The sequence below is a fragment of the Dipodomys ordii genome, unplaced genomic scaffold (genome assembly GCF_000151885.1).
Source record: "Dipodomys ordii isolate 6190 unplaced genomic scaffold, Dord_2.0 Scaffold33, whole genome shotgun sequence".
Lineage (NCBI taxonomy): Eukaryota > Metazoa > Chordata > Mammalia > Rodentia > Heteromyidae > Dipodomys > Dipodomys ordii.
Window position 1 is genome coordinate 5,555,167 of NW_012267249.1, and position 24,653 is coordinate 5,579,819.

At 43.8% G+C, this 24,653-nt stretch overlaps 1 protein-coding gene across 1 annotated transcript in view; it reads left to right on the forward strand.

The window, feature by feature from the left end:
* Klf17 (Kruppel-like factor 17) overlaps positions 1 to 24,653 on the forward strand; it is a 60,959-nt gene that overhangs the window by 16,245 nt on the left and 20,061 nt on the right. Inside the window, exon 4 of the mRNA XM_013016786.1 lies at positions 2,997 to 3,125. Coding sequence (XP_012872240.1) covers positions 2,997 to 3,125 — 129 coding nt within the window. The remainder of the gene's footprint in view (positions 1 to 2,996; positions 3,126 to 24,653) is intronic.

The following is a 24,653-nucleotide window of genomic DNA, read 5'->3' on the forward strand; positions in this document are numbered from 1 at the left end:
TACAATGCTTGATAAGAAATGTACTCATTATCTTGCCCATGTAATTGTAACCCCTCTGTACAGTATTTTCACAATAAAAATTAAAATTAAAAAAACCCAACAAAATACATACACAGACATACTTACCCCTCCCCCCACATGCATACAGACAGACACACACACACACACAAACAAATACACAAAATTAAGGAACAAATTGATTTTGCTGCTTATACTACAGAGCTTGAGAGCTGCAGGCTTTTAGCATGGAGACAGTGTGATGGGCAGCATCCTCTCTTTCTCTCCCATGTGGAATGTTTCCTTCTCCCCATACAGCCCTTAAGGAAGAAGGAGATCCATCCCTGAAGAGCCACTGGGTCCTGAACAGAATACACTTGCTGGCTGGTCACTGGTTCTATGTAATTCCTGGTGATCTTGCTTAGTTTTATCTCTCACTCTCTTTCTCTCTCTCTTTTTAATTGGTCATGGGGCTTGAACTCTGGGCCTGGGCACTGTCCCTCAGCTCTTCAGCTCAAGGCTAGCACTCTACCTCTTGAGCTACAGCACCACTTCCAGTTTTCTGAGTGGTTTATTGGAAATAAGAGTCTCACAGTAGCTGGGTGCCAGTGGCTCATGCCTGAAATTCTAGCTACTCAGGAGGCTGAGATCTGAGGATCTCGGTTCAAAGCCAGCCTGGGCAGGAAAGTCCGTGAGACTCTTATCTCCAATAAACCACTAGAAAACCAGAAGTGGTGCTGTGGCTCAAGAGGTAGAGCACTTGCCTTGAGCTGAAGAGCGCAGGGACAGTGTCCAAGCCCAGAGTTCAAGCCCCACGACTGAGAAAAAAAGTCTCACAGACTTTCCTGCCCAGGCTGGCTTTAACCATGATCCTCAGATCTCAGCCTCCTGAGTAGCTAGGATTACAGGCATGAGCCACTGGCACCCTGCCTATCTCTTCTTTTCCTTTCCTTCCTTCCTCCCTTCCTTCCTTTCTTCCTCTCTTCTTCCTTCCTTTTTTCCTTCCTTCCTCCCTCCCTCCCTCCTCCACCTGTCCTCCTTTTATTTCTTCTGGTGTGTGTGTGTGTGTGTGTGTGTGTGTGTGTGTGTGTGTGTGTGTGTGTGTGTGTGTCTGCCTTTCCTGGGGCTTAAATTTAGGGTCTGAGCACTTTCCCTGATCTTTTGTGCTGAAGGCTAGTATCAATTGAGCCACAGCTCTACTTCTGGCCTTTTGGTGGTTAATTGGAGATTAGAGTCTCACTAACTTTCCTGCTTGGGCTGGCTTCAAACTGTGATCCTCAGATCTCAGCCTCCTGAGTAGCTAGGATTAATAGGTGTGAGCCACTGTCACCTGGCCACTAAGCCTACTTTTTAGAAAGCTATTATTTATCAAGTACTTTCTGTGTTAAAAACTTTACATTTCTTTTCTCATTTAATCCTCACAATGACTATGAGCTAGATCCTATTATTATATCCTTTTTTATAGATTCAAAAAAACCCAACCTCTCAAGAGGTGAGTCAGAAAGTAATTGATCATAAGTCTTCTTTAATTAATAAGCAAAAAGTAAAGGCAGCTTCAAATCCTTTTGAATTTATACATTAAAAAGTTATTCATTTCCTGCCCATGTAATTGTAACCCCTCTGTACAGTATGTTCACAAATAAAATAAAATTAAATTTAAAAAAAAGTTATTCATTGCTGAGTGCTGGTGGTCTGTAATCCTAACTACTCATGATGTTCAAAGCCAGACAAGGTAGGAAGGTTTGTGAGGTTCTTATCTCCAATGTCAAAAGTAAAACTATAGCTCAAGTGGTAGAGTATTAATCTTGAATGAAAACACTAAGGAACAGCACCTAGGCCTTGAGTTCAATCCCCAGTACTAGCACACACAAAGTTATTCATGTGAAGCCTAGTACTTTAACAATTGTTCTTAGTAATAAATCATCACTAATGGTAGACACCAGTACAGATCCCAAACCCTTATCTGGACTATCCCTAGTCCCTTAAAGCTGAATCTCTACCTGAGCCCTTACTTTTGGGTCCTTACTTCCTTAGCCCCACTAAAGCCCCATGTCATGTTTAGGGTAGACAAACCTGCACCCTTACACTTGAGTGTGGACTCTTCGCCACCAGAACTTTGAAACCAAATCTTCACACCTGTCCCCCTCACCAGAACCTCCCTGAGCCCTCCTTTGAGGGAACAAGCGGATCCTACCTACTTGTGCCACTGGCTCCTGACACTGACTCTGTCCAGGGAGCAGCAGAAGACTGTGGAGAGCCAGGGAGTGGTGGAGTCAGGGGTGAGCCAGGAAAGTGGGAGTAGAGAACTCAGGGCCATCAGCCCCCAGCCCTGTTCCCACAGAGGAATGTTCCCACATAGCCCTGACCTCTCACCCCAACCCGCCTGGCTCTAAGGATCATTGCCTTGGCCATCCCTACTTCAAAGACCAGCAGCTGCCTCTGGAGGCGCTGGGGTGTTCCCATGGCAACCACGCAGGCTAGCTTGAGGGTGTGGCTGGGCTTCTTAAAGTCTTTTTTTTTTTTTTTTTGGGTCTGGTCGTGGGGTCTGAACTCTGGGCCTGGGCACTGTCCTTCAGCTCTTCAGCTCAAGGCTAGCGCTCTACCACTTGAGCCACAGCGCCACTTCCGGCATTTTTTCTTTTTGCTTATGTGGTGCTGAGGAATCGAAGCCAGGGCCTCAGGCATGCAAGGCAAGCGCTCTGCCACTGAGCCACCTTCCCAGCCCCAAAGTCTTTTTATTACTCCCAAAAAAGTCCTGATTCTCTCTTGATAACTCTCAGGGGTCCTATATATAGATTAGACTGTCCAGAGAAAGAGGGACCACTGTCCCCCACAAAGCCTCCCAACTCAGGGAAGAGAATGTTTCTCTGGCATCAGACAGAGCTTTCCTCAGACATTCTAATGGGAAGTTCAAGTTCTCCAGTCCTCCAGAGCCAACTGACATCCTAGACCCTGCTGGATGTCTTTCACCTCCTAGTATTCTCCCACCGTTCTGGTAGGTGGTGATGAAAGGATCTGGAAGAGTCTATACTGGTTCCTCTGCTCACCCCAGGCCGTGGGCCTGGTGGTCTACTGGATTGGGGATTTGTCCATTGAGTACCTGGTGGGAAGAACAGAGGAGACAGGGGGTGAGTGGGGGCTGGGTGCTCAGGGCTTGGTGACCTAGACAAAGACCTTGTGTGAGTGATTAGCTGTCACGTTGGATCTAAGCTCCTTACCCTCAGAATCTAGCGTCTACCTCCCAGGCCTAATCTAAGGGGGGGGGGGTGCTGAAGGCAACAGCCAGCTTATGAGTCTTGCCTTGGTGGGTTCCTGGTGACCCATTTAGCACAGCTAGTGGTGGCCATGGGGAGTCAGCCTTTTGTGTCTTCTTTGCACCTGTGAGTCTGTTCTCGTGGGCTTTCCAACTCCCTCTACTTTTTTTTTTTTTCAGTCATGGGGCCTGAACTCTGGGCCTGGGCGCTGTCCCTCAGCTCTTCAGCTCAAGGCTAGCGCTCTACCACTTGAGCCACAGCACCACTTCCAGCTTTTTCTGCTTATGTGGTGCTGAGGAATCGAACCCAGGGCCTCATGCATGCAAAACAAGCACTCTACCACTGAGCCACCTTCCCAGCCCTCCAACTCCCTCTACTTTTAAGTACATGCTTCTGTACTTCTCTCTGACTTCCCGTCTCTGCCAACAGCTCTGTGAAGACACTGTGGGTACCAAGAAGCATGCCACCACTAGACAATGGATCACAGAAGTCTTGATGTCAGGGCTATGGTTGATAGTCTTGAGGGCACAGACTGGTAGGTGATGTGGGATTTTAGATAGGACCTAAGTGGCAATGCATGTGGCTGAATTAGGGTTTGAGTAACACTGGGTTATTTGTATTTGACATATGGATTATTTTCCTAAGATAAAGTAGCTGTGCTGAAAGCATTGAGCCCCCATGCCATTCCCCACCGTGGCTGAACCGGAGATTAATGATGCCTTTGATATAACAGCCTTGGAGTGAAAGTGGTAACAGCTGGTCCCGGGGTGGGATGGGTGGGAAGGATGGTAGGGGTGGGGAGGGAGGAAGAGGACAGGGGAGAGGAGAAGAGGTAGAGATGATGAAGCCAGGAGAAGTAGGTCTAAGCGTTGGAGGCATGGCTGAGGAGGTAGAGTGTCAGCCAAGGAGCAAAAGTGATGTCAGAGTTGGAGTCCCAGACTTGGACCAGAGAGAGAGAAGAGAGAGAGAAGGATGGGAAAAGGAGAAAGGGAGAGGAAGAGGGAAAAGGGGAGAGAAGGGGAGAAAGAAGAAGGGGCAGAAGGAGGGAGAGAGGGAGAAGGAAAGGGGGAGAGAAAAGAGAGGAGGTAGGAAGGGAGAGAGAGAGAGTGAGAGAGAGAGAGATCTACACAAAACCTGATCATGAGATGAGGCTGCCATGGTTGATCCAACTCAACCTTGAGACTTTCCCCGGAGCATTGGCAGGGTCTAGTGCCATCAAATCCACACACTGACACATCTGCCATGATCACATCTGTGATCATGAAAGAATGCCTAGATCGTGGGAACATCCTGCCCTGGGGTCGGGGGCAGGAGAGGAGGGCAATGGATAGGGTGCTACTTCCTTCCTCTTCTGTGTCACCTGTTTCCTTCTTAGGTGACTAGTATAAGCCATAATCATCTGGAAACATGTGGGTAGGTTGGACAGGAAGAGGAAGATTCCCCAGGGGAGTGCTCAGACCCATTCTGCCACCAATTGGTGTTAGACATGGGATTGTAGTGCCCTCTCATGGAGGCTTTGAGAATTTAGGCATTATCAATCAGTCTGAATGAGGCAGATTATGGTAGGCTGAACCAATCCAAGGGACAGTATTTACCAGGAACTTAGCATTTAGAGAGGAAAGCAGAACACCACAATGAAGTTTTCTCTGTACAACTAATATATGTCAATAAAATAGAGTGGAAAATGCTTTCATAAGAATGCTGTGTAAGGAGCTGGGAAGGTGGCTCAGTGGTAGAGTACTTGCCTTGCATGCATGAGGCCCTGGGTTCAATTCCTCAGTACCACATAAGCAGAAAAAGCTGGAAGTGGGGCTGGGGCTCAAGTGGTAGAGCGCTAGCCTTGAGCTGAAGAGCTGAGGGACAGTGCCCAGACCCAGAGTCCCCTACGACAGATTAAAAAAAAAAAGAATGCTGTGTGATGACTGGGAATGTGGCTTTGTGGCAGACTTGCCTAGCATGCATGAAGCCCTGGCTTTGAGTCCTCAGAACCACATACGCAGAAAAAGCCAGAAGTGGTGCAGTGGCTCCAGTGGTAAAATGCTAGTCTTGAGCAAAAGAAGCTCAGGAACAGTGCCCAGTTCAAGCCAGGCCCTGAGTTTAAGCCCCAGGAATGCTTCCTCCCCAAATGTGGTGTTTAGCCCGGCACTGGTGGCTCACACCTGTGAATTACTCAGGAGGCTGAGGTCTGAGGATCAGAGTTCAAAGTCATCCTGGGCAGGAAAGTCTGTGAGATTCTTATTTCTAATTAACCACACACACACACACACACACACACATACACACACTGCTAGAAATAGAGTGGTGGCATAAGTGCTAGAAGACTAGCTTTGAGCAAAAAAAAGCTCAGGGACAGTACCTAGGCCCTGAGTTCAAGCCCCAGGATCAGCACACATACAAAAAGGCTGGTTGTAGCTTAGCAGTCATGGATTTGATCCCCCAGCAGCTCAGGGGATGAAGAGTAAAAGAACAGGTGAGTTAAAGGTTTCTTGTTAATGGTGAATGCTTTTATCATATTCTTTGATATGATAAGAATTAGAGGCAGTTGGTTAAAAATTAGTATCAGGGGCTGGGAAGGTGGCTCAGTGGTAGAGCGCTTGCCTTGCATGCATGAGGCCCTGGGTTTGATTCCTCAGCACCACATAAGCAGAAAAAAAAAAGCTGGAAGTGGCACTGTGGCTCAAGTGGTAGAGCACTAGCCTTGAGCTGAAGAGCTGAGGGACAGCGCCCAGGCCCAGAGTTTAAGCCCCACGACCAGACCAAAAAAAAAAAAATGAGTATCAGGGGTTTGCTTGGACTACTTTTTCTAAGCACCTAAAAGCAATTGCATTTTCCTTAACCTAAATTTCTCTTGGAAAAATTGCCTAGATGTTTGGTCAGATATAATGTGTTTAATTTATGAATCACAGTAAGATTTATCTTCCAATTAGACACATTAAAAAGTTGATTTATTGTGATTAGGGAACTTTTTATTTTGTGTGCAAATAACTTAGGAGGACCTTAGTTTAATGAACTATATTGTAGTAAATAATTCATGCAGAAAAGGACATTAATCATACATATTATGCATCATTGCAACTTGGACACATCTGAATAAACTTAGATATCTTCGTCTGTTGGGGTTACTTTAACAGATGCCTTCATTGGATGGCTTAAATAACACAGCTAGGTGCTGGTGGCTCACACCTATAATCCTAGCTACTTAGGAGACTGAGATCTGAGGATTACGGTTCGAAGCCAGCTGGGCAGAAAAGTCCATGAGACTCTTACCTCCAATTAACTACCCCAAAACCAGAGGTGGAGCTGTGGCTCAAAGTGGTAGAGCTCTAGCCTTGAGCACAAAAGCTTAGGATCAACACCCAAGTACTGAGTTCAAGCCCCATGGCTGACCACAGGCATTTGCTTCTCACAGTTCTCGAGCCTGGAAGTCCCAACATCAAGTGCCTGTAAGCCTAGGTCCTGGAGCAAGAGAGTTCTTTTCTCGGCTTACAAGGCTACCTTCTCACTGGGTTTTCAAACATCAAAGGCAATGAATGAGCAAGCCCTGCAGCCTGGGCCTCTTTGTGTAAGGGCACTAATACTGTCATAAGGGCCTCCCTCATGAACTCATGTAACCTCTTACACCCCAGTGGCACTATTCCCTAATATGATCATACTGGGGAACAGGCCTCAGCATGCATGTTTTGGGAAGGGCATAGCACTCAGTTCCTAGCAATAATCATCCAGAATGATGGATGCCTCTCTAGTATCATCTTTCAACCACTATCCTCCCTCTCTTCCCTAGGCAACTGTTCACCTGACTTTTAACTATACACAGGAGTTTTGCCTAGTTTTGAACTTCATATAATCAGAATTAGTGTACAGACAATGTGTAGTCATCTGGATTTATGGATGACCCTAGCCCTTTTTTTGTTTTTATTTTGTTTTGTGGGGCTAGAAAGTTGGCTCAGTGGTAGAGTGCTTGCCTTGCATGCCTGAGGCCCTGGGTTCGATTCCTCAGCACCACATAAGAAAAAAGCTGGAAGTGGTGTTGTGGCTCAAGTGGTGGAGCGCTAGCCTTGAGCTGAAGAGCTGAGGGACAGCACCCAGGCCCAGAGTTCAGGCCCTACGACCGGACCCAAAAAATAAATAAATAAATAATATTTTGTTTTGTACTAGTGCTAAAGGTTGACCCCAGGGTCTAGATACTGCCTTAGTTTTTCCATTCAAGGCTGGTGCTTTATCACTTGAACCATATCTTTGCTTCTGTTTTCTTGTTGGTTAATTGGAGCTAAAGAGTCTTATGGATTTGTCTGCCTAGACTGGCTTTTAACCAGTATCCTCAGATTTCAGCCTTCTGAGTAGCTAGGATTACAGTCATGAGCCACCAGCCCACAGCTTAACCATATATTTAATAGTTCACAAGTAAAATGCTATAGTAACGATTGTTTAAAAGTTGCTATTTGTGTGCACAAAAGCAATGAGTCAAGCTGGGCGCCAGTGGCTCGCACCTGTAATCCTAGCTACTCAGGAGGCTGAGATTTGAGGATAACAGTTCAAAGCCAGCTCAAGCAAGAATCCATGAGATTCTTTTTTTTTTTTTGGTTGGTCATGGTGCTTGAACTCTGGGCTTGGGTGCTGTCACTGCACTCTTCAGCTCAAGGTTAAGCGCTCTACCGCTTGAGCCACAGCGCCACTTCTGGTTTTCTAGTGGATTATTGGAGATAAGAGTCTCACGGACTTTCCCGCCTGAGATGGCTTTGAACCTCCATCCTCAGATCTCAGCCTCCTGAGTAGCTAGGATTACAGATGTGAGCCACCTGCACCCAGCTTTCCATGAGATTCTTATCTCCAATAAACCACCAGAAAACAGGAAGTGGTGCTGTGGCTCAAGTGGTAGAGCACTTGCCTTGAGCTGAAGAGCTGAGGAGCTGAGGGACAGTGCCCAAGGCCAGAGTTCAAGCTCCTTGACTGACCAAAAAAATAAATAAATAAAGCATTGAGCCAGAACTTTAGAATATTTGAATATAAAATTATTGTATTTAAAGTAAATGTGATCTGGTTTGGGGCTTAATCCAAGACTTTGAGCTATGTCAAGTACTCTATCACTGAGCTACATGCCCTAGTGCATGGGATTTTTAAGAGAAAGCATGTTCAGTAGGTATTTAGATACTTTAAGAAGAATTTTGTGTTGTTTTAAAGAGAAGAGTGTTTATTACAATTTGAATAATATAAATCAGAATACTGGTGATCATAGTATATCATAATTCTGATCTTTATAAAATTGTCTGGCATAATAGTATTCATAGCATCAATAAAATAATCTTTAATGGCTATATTGGTCCTGTTTATTTATAACCCCTTAGAAGAAATAAAAATACAAGTTGCAGGAAAGGAGAAGTATTTACAACCATAAAACCAATAAAGCACTAATAACTAGCATATATAAATATCATCTATAAAACAGTATGAAAAAAGGAAGTAATTCATAGAAAAACTGGCAAAAGACAAGTCTTGGAAAAGGAAACACGTATGATTAATAAATTGATGAAAAAGTTCCATTTTATTAATAATCAAAGAAGCAAATGAACAGTAGAACAAAGTACCATTTACATGCATTAAACTGGCAAAAAATAACTGACTGCCGAGTGCTGGTGGCTCTCGCCTGTAATCCTAGTGACTTGAGAGGTTGAGATCTGAGAATTGTGGTTCAAAGCCAATCTGGACAAGAAAGTCTCTGCGACTCTTATCTCCAATTAACCACCAGAAAATTGGAAGGAGAGCTGTAGCTCAAAGTGGTAGCCTTGAGCAAAAGAGCTCAGGGGCAGTGCCCTAAGTTCAAGCCCTATGGCCAACAAACACCCCCCCCAAAAAACAACAACAAACAATTGTGACAATCATTTCCAATGAAAATGGTAAAGATCTCTTATACATTGATGGTGGGTGTGTAAATTGAACCACCATTTTGGAAAACAATAATCTTGTCTAATTGTATAAGCATAGATACAGAAATTTGACTTTTAGGGACATGCATGGCTTAGATTTTTCATCACTGTGACCAAACACTGGAGAAAAGTTAAAGGAAGAAGCATTTATATGGGCTCTTGGTTTCATGGTTTCAGAGCACGGTCACTTGGCTCCATTGTTTCTGGGCTGCAGTAAGGTGGAACATCATGGCCAGGAGCAGGTAGTAAAATGAGGCTCACCTCAGACAGGAAACAAAGAAAGCCAGAGAGGCAGATCTGCTATCAACACACATCATTCAAAGGCCTATCCCCTTTCTAACCAAACTGTACCCTAGCTCTTGTGAGTAGACTTTCTAGGGCTACCACTGGCCACATCACTAACTGAGTGGCTAATCTAGTCCATTTGGGGATGGCTGTAATAGAATACCACAGATTAGTAATTTATGTTTTTATTTTATTTTTGGCCAGTTCCAGGACTTGAATTCAGAGCCTCATACTTCCCTCAGCTTGCATGCCCGGCTGGCACTGTACCACTTCAGTTATGCATGTAGTCCAGTATTTTTCTGGTCAATCAGAGATGGAGTCTTGAGGATTTGGGGCTTTGAACTTTGATCTTCTGGATCTCAGGTGCCTGAGTAGCTCAGGTTACAGTGAGGCACCAGCATCCTACTTAGACCGTAACTTATAATGAAAGAAATGCTTGGCTTGCTGTTCTAGGGTCTGGGAAGCCTAAGATAGAGGGGTTGCATCTGGTGAGGGTCTTCTTACTGTCTTATATATAACAAATGATTTCATGTGAATTGTTCCTTTACCATGTACCCATTCCTAGGATAACTAATTCCCTTCTCTGATGATTAACCTGATCTGTGATAATGGCATTTATCCATCCAATTCTGAACACAAAGCCATTCAAATGATAACAGTGGCCTTAATGAACATTTGCCTCTGCTTTCCTGACCTAGGCACACGCTCCTTTCAGGGACCAGTGCCTACCCCATGCACAGAAATTTATGTCTCAGAGACTGCGTATGCACGAAGTAGAAGCCAGCAAATGCTAGTGGCAGAAACTCACAAGTAGAGACTGGTGCTAGTATCTCATGCCTGGAATCCTAGCTCATCAGGAGGCTGAGATCTGAGAATCTAGGTTCACATTCTCACTCGGCTTTTTCCACTCAAGGCTAGCCCTCTACCATTTGAGCCACACCTCTACTTCTGGGTTTTTGCTAGTTAATTGGAGAGAAGAATCTCTCAGATTTGTCTTCTCTAGGCTGGCATTAAACCCTGAACTGATCATCAGAAGGAGATGTTATTGTCATATACATAAAAAGGAAAGGAAGGAAATGAATTAAAACAGAAAAGGAATAAGAAAAAACAAAAGACAGTTACTTGTGACAGTTACCATTTTGATAGTAAATATGTTTCTGTCCAAATCAGACAATTCCTTCCCAAACTCAACAGGAGACACAGGAACATCCAAACCCACTCTGGCTTGGAAATATACTACAGATCATATTAGTTAGTGATTCTTTATGCTAAATCTTCCATGTTCAAATTATTGATATGATTTCTTTCTCCTCACTGGAACCTGAATGATAAATCACATGCAAATGATGTTCCTCATGGTATGATCTAGGAGTCCAACTTCACTTTGTTCATACAGATCTGTAGAAAGAAGCTTTTATTGAAGAGACCACCTTCCCTTCATCTCTTCTGAGCAAGGGCTGCCATGTATCTGGTGACCACATGTGCTTGCTTGGGTATTCTTCCAGGCTCTGACTGAGCCTGTACTAATGTCCTCATGTCTTAATTATCGTATATTAAAACAAATGGTTATACATACGGTAAAACATATGCTCCACCATATTAATTTTCTCTAAAAGGATATTGGCAGCCATGTATGGTGGTGCAGGCCTGTATTCCTGGTTTGTGGGAGGCCAGGGCAGGGAGGATCTCAAATTCAAGGTTTAGACACAGAGACACTATCTCTAAAAAGGAAGCACAACAACATCAACAACAAAACCCTTAAAAAACACCAACAAAAGTGTTATGGTACTTTTTCTTCTTGTTTGTTATGATGCTGGGAACTGAGCCCACGGCCTCATGCATACTAAGTGTATACTCTCCCATTATGCATATGGCCCACGTGTGTTGGACTTTTTAACAAATGTTGGACTTTTGTCAGATGCTTTTTTCTGCTTTTACTGAGATGATCTTAGACTTTCTTCTTTAATTTATGGTGAATTATATTGATTTGTAAACTCTAAATCTGTTTGATTCTTGTTGTTTTCTGATTCTATCTCATGGTTTATTTCCTTGGGAGGTAGATTTACTTGTGTGTGTGTGTGTGTGTGTGTGTGTGTGTGTGTGTGGTTGGTGTATGGGGTTGGGACTTGAGCATACTAAGAAAGTGCTCTACTTGTAGATTTACTTTCTTTTTCTTTTTCTTTTTTTTCTCTTGTTGGTCATGGGGCCTGAACTCTGGGCCTGGGCGCTGTCCCTAAGCTCTTCAGCCCAAGGCTAACACTTTACCACTTGAGCCACAGCGCCACTTCTGGTTTTCTGGTGGTTAATTGGAGATAAGAGTCTCACAAACTTTCCTGCCCAGGCTGGTTTTGAACCATTATCCTCAGATCTCAGCCTCCTGAGTAGCTAGGCTTACAGGTATGAGCCACCAGAACCCAGTTTTGTTTTTTGTTTTTGCCAGTCCTGGGGCTTGAACTTTGAGCCTGGACACTGTCTCTGAGCTTCTTTTGCTCAAGGTTACCACTCTACTACTTGAGCCATAGCACCACTTCCAGCATTTTTTTTTTTTTGTCAGTCGGGGGGCTTGAACTCTGGGCTTTGATGCTATCCCTCAGCTCTTCAGCTCAAGGCGAGCACTCTACCACTTGAGCTACAGTGCCAGTTCGGGTTTTCTGGTGGTTTATTGGAGATAAGAGTTTCACGGACTTTCCTTCCCGGGCTGGCTTTGAACTGAGATCCTCAGATCTCAGCCTCCTGAGTAGCTAGGATTTCATGCTTGAGTCACCAGCACCCAGAGCTTCTAGCTTTTTCTGTGTATGTGGTGCTGAGAAATCAAACCCAGGGCTTCATGCATGCGAAGCAAGTACTCTACCACTAAGCCATCTTCCCAGCCCTCTTTTGGTTTTCTGAAATAAGGTTTTGCTATATAATCTAGCAAGCCTAGAACCCATTATATAGCCCAGGTTGGCCATAAATTCATAATCCTCCTGTCTCTGCCTTCTGAATGCTGGGCTATAGGCATGCATCTTCACACCCAATTTTCACCTTGCCGTTTTTTAGGCTTGTATGGATTCAGCCTGATATGACTTGCAACCATCTTGAGTCATGATGGCTGTATTGCCCCCAAAGTAACCACATTGATTTTTCCTGTGTAGTTCCCAGCAATCTATAAATAGACAAAACCACTAGAGTGGTATGTCGCATTTTACAGTTATACCTTGGCTCCAGGAAGGGGGCTAGACTTATTGATAGTAAGATCAACCAGGTACATTCTGACTTGGATGAAGTATATGCTCTCCTTCTGGCCCAATCGCAGAGATCCAGCTGGTCTTGCTGCCACCCAGGACCATGCTTCTGTCAATAAAACCTCCCAACAATCCTAGATCTGTCTCCCATGCTTGCTGGAGTCTGATAGCTGTTTGGGGCCAGTGCTTATACAGGAGGACCAGGTTGCTCTGGATCAAAGCCCAAGACTTGTCTCTTAATTTCCAGAGTGCCTATGAGTCCCCAAAGCACCAGGGTTCTGGTATTCCCCCTTTCCCATGGTACCTTGGGTTTCTACGTCACTGATCTCAGTTCTCTGTTTCTTTTTTGGGCCCTTGGAGATTTCCCTGAGTTTCTCATGGTCCTTATCAAGGACATGAGTGTAGATCTGTTGAAACATAACCAGTATTAATGTGCCTTTAAGCACAAGTCCTTTTGAAAACACATCCTGTGAGCCCTATACACTAGATAGCAGAGAACTTTTTTGTTATAATATCTTCTAGGCTATAGATGTGACATTACTAACTTGTTCTGAAATGTTAGATAATTTTTCTTAATGGACCTGGCAATGCCATATATTGGGAAAATTAATGTCCAAAACCTTTCCATTTCAGTTGTTTCTCTGAGGTTTTATAATTTTGCTTAGGGGAGAGACTAGAAGTGGTGCATAACCAGAATAATATCCCCATAATCATATAAGCCAGGCCAATTCCTTGGGAACCAAAAGTAGGCTCAGATGAAATAAGTCCCAATAAATGATCACCAACAGTCTAATTGGGTAATTGAGCAACTGAATAGCGGAAGATTAAGATATAGTGATGTATTGAACTCAGGGAAATGTCCTAAGGATTAATACAACATTTATTATAATTACATTGGCTATTGGCCACAGGAACTTATCCATTTTGGATGAAACATTAAAACCTTTTAATGGTGGTGCTTATTTGTGGAAATTAAGCTGGGACAGGATGGATCTAGAGGGGTTTATTGGTCCTGCACCAGAATCAGTCAGAAACAGCTTTTTTTTTTTTCCAAAGCCAGTAATGGGGCTTGAACTCAGGGCCTTGCACTCATGCTTGGCTTTTTCAAGGCTGGTGCTCTACAACTTCAGACACACCTCCACTTCTAACATTTTGCTGCTTAATTGGAGGTAAGAGTTTTTCTGGTATGTCTTTCTCGGCTGGCTTTAACCACTATCCTCAGATCTTTGCCTCCTTAAGTGGCTAGGATTCCAGGTATGAACCATTGACACTTGGCAAAAAAAGAATTTTTCTTTATGACCCACAGGAGGGACACGAGTCTATTACTTAAGAGTTATGAAACTTCTTTATGAAATGAAAGAACTGTTTAAGGAGAGGTTGTTTTAATCTCTGGATTTTTGACACACAAAAGCCATAAAACAGCAATCGAACAAAGGCCTCTCAATTGTTTTGGATCTTTTCCCAGTCATTTAGACAGTCTTTTTGTCTTTGGGGTGGATAATCCTTTTGGTTCTGAGATCTCACACAGAACCAGAGCATTCAGAAGGGCTGTGTGACCCACACTGTGGGGCTGGCTGGTACAGCCAGCCCAGTCATCTGGCTTCCTCATGGAACAAAGGGAGCAGCAGAAGATGGGTACATCTTACTGCATCTTTAAACTTTTCCTTTGCTTTATTATTTTTATTTGTTGGTTTCCCTGTTAAATAGGAGTTTATTAGTCCAATCAGGAAAGATGAGGGCGGGATGACATGTGCACTGGACCAGAAGGCAAGGGATGGTATCTTGGTGAACAGAATGTAGTTCATTATGGCTGAAGCTCTGGCACCAGGTGACACTGAGATGGGAAAGGCCATGCCTTCTAACACCTTGACACCATGAAAAAGGGCTTCAACTTGGGTAGGAGATGTGTTTATTTATAAGATCAAAATGAGAACACAAGCTGGACACTAGTGCTCAGGCCTGTAACCCTAGCTACTCAGGAGGCTGAGATCTGAGGATTGTAGCTGGAAGCCAGCTTGCACAGAAAAGTCTGTGAAACTCTTGATTTTTTTTTTTTTTTTTGTCAGTCATGGAGCTTGAACTCTGAGCCTGGGTGCTGTTCCTCAGCTCTTCTGGTTAAGGCTAGCACTCTACTACTTGAGCCGCAGCACCACTTCTATTTTTCTGGTGGTTAATTGGAGATAAGAGTCTCATGGACTTTTCCTGCCTGGGCTGGCTTTGAACTGTGATCATTGGATCTCAGCCTCCTGAGTAGCTAAGATTATAGGTGTGAGCCACTGGCGATTGGTGGAGAGTCTCATCTCCAATAAATAACCAAGAAGTGGGCTGGGAAGGTGGCTCAGTGGTAGAGTGCTTGCCTCGCATGCACGAGGCTCTGGGTTCAATTCCTCAGTACCAATTAAGCCAGAAAAAGCTGGAAATGGTGCTGTGGCTCAAGGGGTATAGCACCAACCTTGAGCTGAAGAGCTGACGGACAGCCCCAGGCCCAGAGTTCAGGTCCCACGACCAACAAAAAAAAAACACAAAAACTCAAGGGGTATAGCACCAACCTTGAGCTGAAGAGCTGAGGGACAGCCCCAGGCCCAGAGTTCAGACCCCATGACCAACAAAAACAAAAACCCAATAAATCTAAAGTAGATCTCTGACTCAAGTTGTAGAGCACAAGCCTTGAGCAAAAAATCCCCAAACAAAAACAAAAACAGAACAAGTACCAGACCTTGAGTTCAAACCACAGGATTGGGAGTGCATACACACACACACACACACACACACACACACACACAACACACACACACACACACACCTAAAAACCTCCAGCCAGAGGCCTGGGAAGGTGGCTTCGTGATAGCGTGCTTGCCTAGCATGCATAAAGCCCGGGGTTCGATTCCTCAGCTCCATATAAACAGAAAAAGCTGGAAGTGGTGTCGTGGCCCAAGTGGTAGAGGGCTAGTTTTGAGCAAAAGAAGCTCTGGGAGAGTGCCTAGGCGTTGAGTTCAAGCCCCAGGACTAGCAAAAACCAAACTAAACCAAACCAAAAACTAAAAACCAAACCAAAACAAAACAAAAACCCTAAAGCACAGAGTCTGCAACACCTTAGCACACCTCCTGAAATTAGTAAAAATAAACATGTGCTCAAGAATCTATAAGAATCTCTATAACTTATCACAAAAGTTATCTGACAAAAGCAGCAGTTATGTGTCTGATCTGCTCTGCTCCAAACCAGCTCCTTGATCTAGAAGAAACTGAAGGGTTCCAAGAAACACAGGAGACATATTAGCAAGTGGGCTCCTTTCTTTTTGGGTTTTAATGTTAATGACCCCAGCAGCAGGGGATAGTTTTACAGATGTCAGCCATCACTGTCAGGGAGGGTGTGGCTGAGCAGGAAGCTCATACCAAAGTGGCCAGGAGCAGAGCAAGGATAACTGTACACATTTGAGAAAAGAATTGTAAGGTTCTTTTCTTCTATCTTTAAGGCCAGCCTGGGCTAATAGAGTTTCAGGTCAGCCTGGGCAACACTGTGAGACCCTAGGAAAAGAAGAAGGAGGGCTGGGAAGGTGGCTCAGTGGTAGAGCACTTGCCTTGCATGCATGAGGCCCTGAGTTCAATTCCTTAGCACCACATAAGCAGAAAAAAAAAGCCAGAAGTGGCGCTGTGGCTCAAGTGGTAGAGTGCTAGCCTTGAGCTGAAGAGCTGAGGGACAGCTCAAGTGGTAGAGTGCTAGCCTTGAGCTGAAGAGCTGAGGGACAGCGCCCAGGACCAGAGTTCAGGCTCATGACCAGACCCCCCCCCAAAAAAAAAGAAAAAGAAAAGAAAAGAAGAAGGAGGAGGAGGAGAAGGGGAGGAGAAAGAGAAGGCGGAAAAAGAACAGGAGGAGGTTGTAGTTCAGAAGTAACAATTTTTATGTTAGGTAGCACTTAATGCAAATGAGCAAAACAAAGCAAGGGAAGTAGTGAGACAGTGTGTGTGTGGGAGTTGGGAGGAGACTGTAATTATGTATTTATTTTGTTGGTCTTGGGCTTGAACTCAGGGCATATGTACTATCCATGAGTTTTTATGTTCAAAGCTAGTGCTCTACCACTTTGAGCCACAGTACCATTTCTGGCCTTTTGTTTTTTTTTTTTTCTTTTGTCATGGGGTTTGAACTCTGGGCTTGGGCACTGTCCCTCAGCTCTTCAGCTCTTCAGCTCAAGGCTAATGCTCTACCACTTGAGCCACAGTACCACTTCCAGTTTTCTGATGGTTAACTGGAGATAACTGTCTCATAGACTTTCCTGCTTGGGCTAGAGACACTCAGGTCTCAGCCTCCTGAGTAGCTAGGATTACAGGCCATAAGCACCGGGCTCCATTTGTGGCTTTTTGGTAATTAATTGGAGATAAGGGTCTGATGGGCTTTTCTGCCAAGGCTGATTTTGAACCCTGATCCTCAGGTCTCAGTCTCCAGAATAGCTAGAATTACAGGTGTGAGCTACTGACATCTGACTGGGGACTGTAATTTTAGATAGAGTGGCTGAGATAAGGCTTCAGTGGGAAGAGGATAAATAAAGTCAAAAGGAAGTAAAAGCAAGCCACTCCAAGATCAAGTAACAAGTTCTCCCCCCATCACCCCAAGGCTGGGGACCTTACACATCCTTAGCAAATGCTCTACCACTGAGTTATATTCACATCCCTTAGATATTTATTTATGTATTTATTTATTTATTTTGTTGGTCATGGGATTTGAACTCAGGGTCTGGGTGCTGTCTCTGAGCTTTTGTGCTCAAGGCTAGTGCTCTACCACTTTGAGCCATAGCTCCATTTCCAGTTCTCAAGTGGCTAATTGGAGATAAGAGTCTCCTGGGGACTTTTCTGCCCAGGTTGGCTTCAAACTGGGATCCTCAAATCTCAACCTCCTGAGTAGCTAGGATTACAGGCATGAGCCCCTGGCACCCAGCTTCTGTGAGTTTTGTTGTTGTTTTTTTTTTTGCCAGTCCTGGGGCCTGGGCACTGTCCCTGGTAATTCAGCTCAAGGCTAGCACTCTACTTCTTGAGCCATAGGGCCACTTCTGGTTTTCCAGTGGTTAATTGGAGATGAGTCTCACAGAATTTCCTGCCTGGGCTGGGTTTGAACTGTGATCCTCAGATCTCAGCCTCCTAAGTAGCTAGGATTCAGGTGTGAGCCACCCTGGCTTTGCTTTTTATTGTTGGTTTTATTTTTTTTTGGGGGGGTGAGTGAGTGGGAAGGATAATGTTAGGTTTTTAAAAAGAGGTAGCCAAGTAAGAACTGCACCAGCACGCACGTGGTATTCAGGTAAGGGGTAGGTTTATTCAGTAGACCTGCTGGGACCAGGCAAGGTTGGCACTCCACGTGGCTGGGAAAGAGAGAGAGCAAGAAAAGAGCAGAGAGAGAGCTAGAATAGAACAGAGAGAGCAAGAAAAGAGCAGCAAGAGCAAGAGCAGAAAAGAAGAGCAAGAGCAGAAAAGAAGAGCAAGAGCAAGGGAGGAAGAGGGCGTCTGGGCCTGGGCTAGGCCTTATGTAGGGTATGGGTGGGAGCTAGAAACAGAGAGAGCGCCTGGGCCTGCACTAGGCATTATCTAGGGTATGGGCAGGGAAAGGTGTGGCCACATCAAATTCAGATGTGACCTCAGCGGATGCGGATGTGACCTCTTCCAGGTGTCCCAGTTGCCTAGGTAACGCAGGTAATGGGTGGAGACTTTGCTGCGAGGAGCGTGGAGTCTGCTAGCCACCCAGGAGCTGACCTTACAGATAAGACAGCATCTTTTTATTTTACTAATTTTAATTTTTTTTTCTTTTTGCAGTGCTGAGAATTGAACCCAGGTCTTCTCAGATCCCGTGTGTATGCTCTAATACTGAGTAGGTACCCAAGCTTGAGTTAGTGTCTCTGTTGATGAAATTATCCCCTGGAGATTGGATCTCAGTGGTGTGGAGAGTTGAAGAGAATTGCAGGGCTTCAGAGGCACAGGCAGTGGGAAGGGGCTGAGCGCTTGCAGATGTGGGTAAATTGGTGCAGCTGACCCGGGAGCTTGGGGAGAGCCTGTCTTTATGGTGGCCTCCCCTGGAACAGTAAGAAGCAAGGTCATCAGCAGAGGGAGACAAGGGACCATGCATGAAGAGGGAGGAAAAGATGGGAAGTAATTAACTCAGAGTGTAGGAGAGTAAATGGACTAGAAAAATGTAGAATAATTGCTAGGAAGTTAAGTGCCCACTGAGGTAGGTGGTCATGAATTTAAAGCAGTCCCGTCAAGACAGTGGCTTTTCTTTAACCATGATTTGTAGCACTGATGTAGATGGAGGAGAACTGGCTCTCACTAGGGTTTGGGTTTTGCCAAGCCAGTTATATACACTGAGCCCTCAGCCCAAGGCGAGAAAGGGCTTGCAATGGTTCATTATGACAGAGCATGGCATGGCTCAGAAAGTGCTAGCAGAAGATGCTGCAGAAGGATGTCAGAAAATCAGAAAATGGTTGGCATAAATGATGAGAACTAATTTTTTTCAGAGTTTTGAAAGTCAGGGTCCAAGTACAAGCAGGGCTATTTGTGGCTTAGTGATTTTTGCAATCTCACCTGTGTCTCACACAGCCTTTCCTCTGTGAGTGTGCAGAGAGACTAAAAGAAACCACCAGAATGCTTTCAAATAAATAGTCTAATAATACATTTCAAACGTCTAGAAAAAGAGCAACAAGCCAACCCCAGATTAGCAGATGGAAATAATTAAAAAAAAAATTAGGGCAGGAATGGAAACTGCAAAACCTATTTGAGCCGGGAGCCAGTGGCTCACGCCTGTAATTCTAGCTACTCTGAAGGCTGAGATCTGAGGATTGTGGTTCAAAGCCAGCTAGGGCAGGAAAGTAAGACTCTTATCTCCAGTTAACCACAAGAAAACCAGAAGTGGTGTTGTGGTTCAAGTGGTAGAGTGCTAGCCTTGAGCTGAAGTACTCAGGGACAGTGCCTAAGCCCAGAGTTCAAGCCCCACAACCGATTAAAAAAAAAGAGAGAGAGAGAGATTGATAAATCCCGAGCTAATTTGACAAAAAAAAGAAGGAGGAAAGAGACTCAATAAAATTAGAAGTAAAAAAGGATGATATCGGGGCTGGGAAGGTGGCTCAGTGGTAAAGTGCTTGCCTTGCATGCATGAGGCCCTGGGTTCAATTCCTCAGCACCACATAAACAGAAAAAGCCGGAAGTGGCGCTGTGGCTCAAGCGGTAGAGTGCTAACCTTGAGCTGAAGAGCTGAGGGTCAGCGCCCAGGCCCAGAGTTCAGGCCTCATGACCAGACCAAAAAAAAAAAAAAGGGTGATATCACAACAAATACTAGTGAAATCCACAAAATTATGAGGTAATACTTTGAAAGCCTATATTCAAATAAACTGGAAAATCTAGAAGAAATGAATAAATTCCCAGTTAACTTTACAGTAGAATTTAAAAGGATGATTTCTAAATAAATGTCTAGATTGACCTAGTAGGCCACATAAGCAGATATATAACAAGCATTGAGAGTGAAGCAGTAATAAAAAATCTCCCTCAAAAAGAAAATATTCAGGCTGGGAATGTAGCTCAGTGGTAGAGCCCAGCATGCATGAAGCTCTGGGCTTGATTCCTTAGTACCACATAAACAGAAAAAGCTGGAAGTGATGCTGTGACTCAAGTGGTAGAGTGCTAGCGTTGAGCAAAAGAAGCTCAGGGACAGTGCCCAAACCCTGAGCTCAAGCCCCAGGACTGGCCAAAAAAAGAAAAAAAAAAGAAAAGAAGAGAAAAGAAAAGATTAGGGGGCTGGGAAGGTGGCTCAGTGGTAGAGCGCTTGCCTTGCATGCCTGAGGCCCTGGGTTTGATTCCTCAGCACCACATAAAGAAAAAAGCCAGAAGTGGCACTGTGGCTCAAGTGGTAGAGCGTTGGCCTTGAGCTGAAGAGCTGAGGGACAGCACCCAGGCCCAGAGTTCAGGCCCCACAACTGGAAACCCCCCCCAAAAAAAAAAAGAAAGAAAGAAAAGAAAAGGTTAGAACTGGATGGATTCACTGTCAAATTCTATCAAGTCTTTAAAGACAAACAAGCACACCAGTATTCCTCAAACTCTTACATGAAATAGAGAGGAAAGGAACAATACTAAACTCATTATATGATGCCAGTATTATATTAATTCCAAAACCAGACAAACAAAAAAAGAGAATTACATACCAATCACTTTAATAGAAATTAATGCAAAAATTCAAAATAAAACTATTGCATGCTAAATTCAAAAGCACATTAAAAAGATCTCACATCACTGGACACTGTTGGCTCATGCCTACAATCTTAACTACTCAGGAGGCTGAGACCTGAGGATTGAAGTTCAAAGCCAGCCCAGACAGGGAAGTCTGTGAGACTCTTATCTCCAATAATCTACCAAAAAAGCCAGAAGTAGAGGTGTGGTTCTAGTGGTAGAGCACCAGACATGAGTAATAGGAAGCTCAAGGACAGTATGCAGGCCCTGAGTTCAAGACCTGAGTTCAAGACTGGCACACACACTCAGGTGCGCATGCGCGCGCACGCACGCACGCACACACACACACACACACACACACACACACACACACACAAAGATCAAGTTGATTTCTCCTAGCGATGCAAGGATCATTTGACATATGTAAATCATTAAATGTAATACATTATATACACAAGATAAAGAACAATAAGCTGTGGGCTAGTGGCTCACCCTGTAATCTTAGCTACTCTAGAGGCTGAAATCTGAGGATCATGGTTCAAAGCCAGCCAGGGTAGGAAAGTCCATGAAACTCTTATCTCTAATAAACCACTAGAAAACTGGAAGTGGCGCTATGGCCCAAGTGATAGAGTGCTAGCCTTGAGCTGAAGAGCTGAGGAACAACACCGGAATCACATAATCATCTCAACTGATGGAGATAAAACCTTTGACAAAATTCAACATTTTTTTTTTTTTTGTCAGTCGTGTACTTGAACTCTGGGCCTGGGCACTGTTCCTCAGCTTTTCAGCTCAAGGGTAGCAATCTACCACCTGAGCCAAGTGCCACTTCCTGCTTTCTGGTGGTTAAGTGCTAGGGTTACAAGTGTGAGCCACCAGATCCTAGCTCCCTATTCCTATTAAATTTGTTTTTTAATTCCTAGAAAAACCAATAAGGGAAGAAAAGGAAATAAAAGGAATTCAATTAAGAAGGAAGAAATCAACTTATCCCTATTTGTTGATGATATGATCCTACACTTAATAGAGCCTACGAACTCCATAAAAAGTACTGTATCTGATGAATACCTTCAGAAATGTAGCCGGGCACCAGTGACTACTCCTAGTTACTCAGGAGGCTGAGATCTGAGGATCGCTGTTCAAAATCAGCCTAGGCAAAAAAAATCTGTGAAACTCTTATCTCCAATAAACCACCAGAAAACCGAAATGGAGCTGTGGCTCAAGTGGTAGAGCGCTAGCCTTGAGCTGAAGAGCTCAGGGACAGCGCTCAGGCTCAGAGTTTAAGCAGCATGACTGACCAAAAACAAAAAACAAAAAAAGAAATGTAGCAGGACATAAAACCAGCACTCAAAAACCAGTAGCTTTTCTATATACCAATAATGAACAGACTAAGCAAGGAATCAGTAAAACAAATCTATTCACAATATCTTCAAAAACAATTAAATATCTGTATATTAACCAAAGAAGTGAAAAACCTCTACAATGAAAACTATGAAGCCTTGAAGAAAGAAATTGAAAAAGACTCCAGAAAGTGGAAAGATCTTCCATGCTCATGGACTGGCAGACCATAATACCCATCAACGTTTCACTGTCATTCTTCACAGAACTAGAAAAATTGATCCCATAATTCATATAGAAGCATAAAGAACCCAGAATAGAAAAAGTAATCCTTAGTTTACAAAAAGAAAAAAAACAAGGACAAACAGCCATGCACTGATGGCTCTCACCTGTAATCCTACCTCTCAACAGGCTGAGATCTGATTATTTTGATTTGGAAGCCTGCCTGTGCAGAAAATCCACGAGACTCATCTCCAATTAACCAGCAAAAAGTGGGAAGTGAAGCTGTGACTCCAGTAGTCAATCATCATCCTTGAGTGAAAAATCCAAGAGCTCAAAGCCTGAATTCAAGGCCCAGTAGTACAGAAATCAATGAACCAATAAATGAATGCACAACAACAAACCTTTTACATGTAACCACAACAAATCATTTTGTTTTCTTTTTTCCTCTTGCATAACTAATTTCTTGATGAAAAATAACTATATTTTACATAACAAAAATGTCATGAGAAGATTGGTATTACAGTTTTGCAAATATCTTTAAACCTTTGGCTGGAGAGTTGGATTCTCATCTCTGTACAGCTGTATGCAATAGGTTGCAATAGCACACATCCTATATCTTCTAGAAAACTACAGCAGTTAGAGAATAAGAGTGAAAGAAGCAAATACAGCCCTAGAATTATTATCAAATGCTTTTGATTTTCTTGCTACTTGAAAGCCTTCTGAGGATTCTGAGAATCATTGCATTAAAAAGCAAACAAACAAAAAACAAAAACAGGGCTGGGAATATGGCTTAGTGGTAGAGTGCTTGCCTAGCTGCATGAAGCCCTGGGTTTGATTCCTCATTACCACGTAAACAGAAAAAGCCAGAAGTGGTACTGTGGCTCAATTTGTAGAGTGCTTGAGCAAAAGAAGCTCAGTGACAGTGCCCAGGCCCTGAGTTCAAGACCCAGGAATGGGAAAAAAATAAAACCAAAACCTAAACCAAAGCAAATCTGTATTTTCACTATACTGACACATGGAGCACCACTGAGCTCCATTCCCTAAACTGATTAGCTCAAACCAAATAGAAAACAAGAATCAAAATAGCTCAAGTAATGACCATTTCCAGATTCTTCCAAACTACCATGTAGCAAAAGGAAACAGTAGTGCAGCACAGCAAATGAAATTATCTTCAAACAAACATTCAAGGGGCTGGGAAGGTGGCTCAGTGGTAGAGTGCTTGCCTTACATGCATGAGGCCCTGGGTTTGATTCCTCAGCACCACACAAGCAGAAAAAGCCAGAAGTGGTAGAGCACTAGCCTTGAGCTGAAGAGCTGAGGGACAGTGTCCAGGCCCAGAATTCAGGCCCCACAATGGACAAAAAAAAAAAAAAATTTCAAGGATAGGAAAAATTATCTTGAAATAAATTAAAAAATTAAGACCAGCTGGGTGTCGGTGGCTTATGCCTATAATACTAGCTACTTAGGAGGCTGAGATCTGAGGATCAAAGTTCAAAGCCAGCCCAGGCAAGAAAGTCCTTGAGACTCTTATCTCCAATGAACCACTCAGAAAATGAGAAGTGGTGCTGTGGCTCAAGTGGTAGAGTGCTCCTTGAGCTGAAGAGCTGAGGGACAGCGCCTAGGCCCAGAGTTCAAGCTCCATGACCGACAAAAATAAAAATAATAAAAAAATAAGAACAGAAATGAATACCCTTCTTCCTTGTAAGGAATAAATGAAGATTTCACTAAACTCGTGAAAGGATACGACAGGAAAAAATCCTTTTAGAGATTTAAAATCTCAAACTAAACTAGCAAGTGCCTGAGGGAAAATAAACTCAGATTAAAAATAAAATAAGCACTGATCAGGTGGCTCATACCTGTAATCCAAGCTCCTCAGGAGGAGGAGATTCAGAGGTCTGAGATTTGAGGCCAGTTAGGCAAAAAGTTTTTTGGGATACTATCTTAATAGAAAATTTAAAAAGGGGCTGGGAATGTGGCTTAGTGGGCCCTAGGTTTGATTCCTCAGTACCACATAAACAAAAAATAAATAAAAATAAAATTTTAAAAAGTCTCACTGATACGGGCTGGGAAGTTGGCTCAGTGGTAGAGTGCTTACCTTGCATGCCTGAGGCCCTGGGTTCGATTCCCTAGCACCACATAAGCAAAAAGAAAAAAGCCGGAAGTGGCACTGTGACTCAAGGGGTAGAGCACTAGCCTTGAGCTGAAGAGCTGAGGGACAGCGC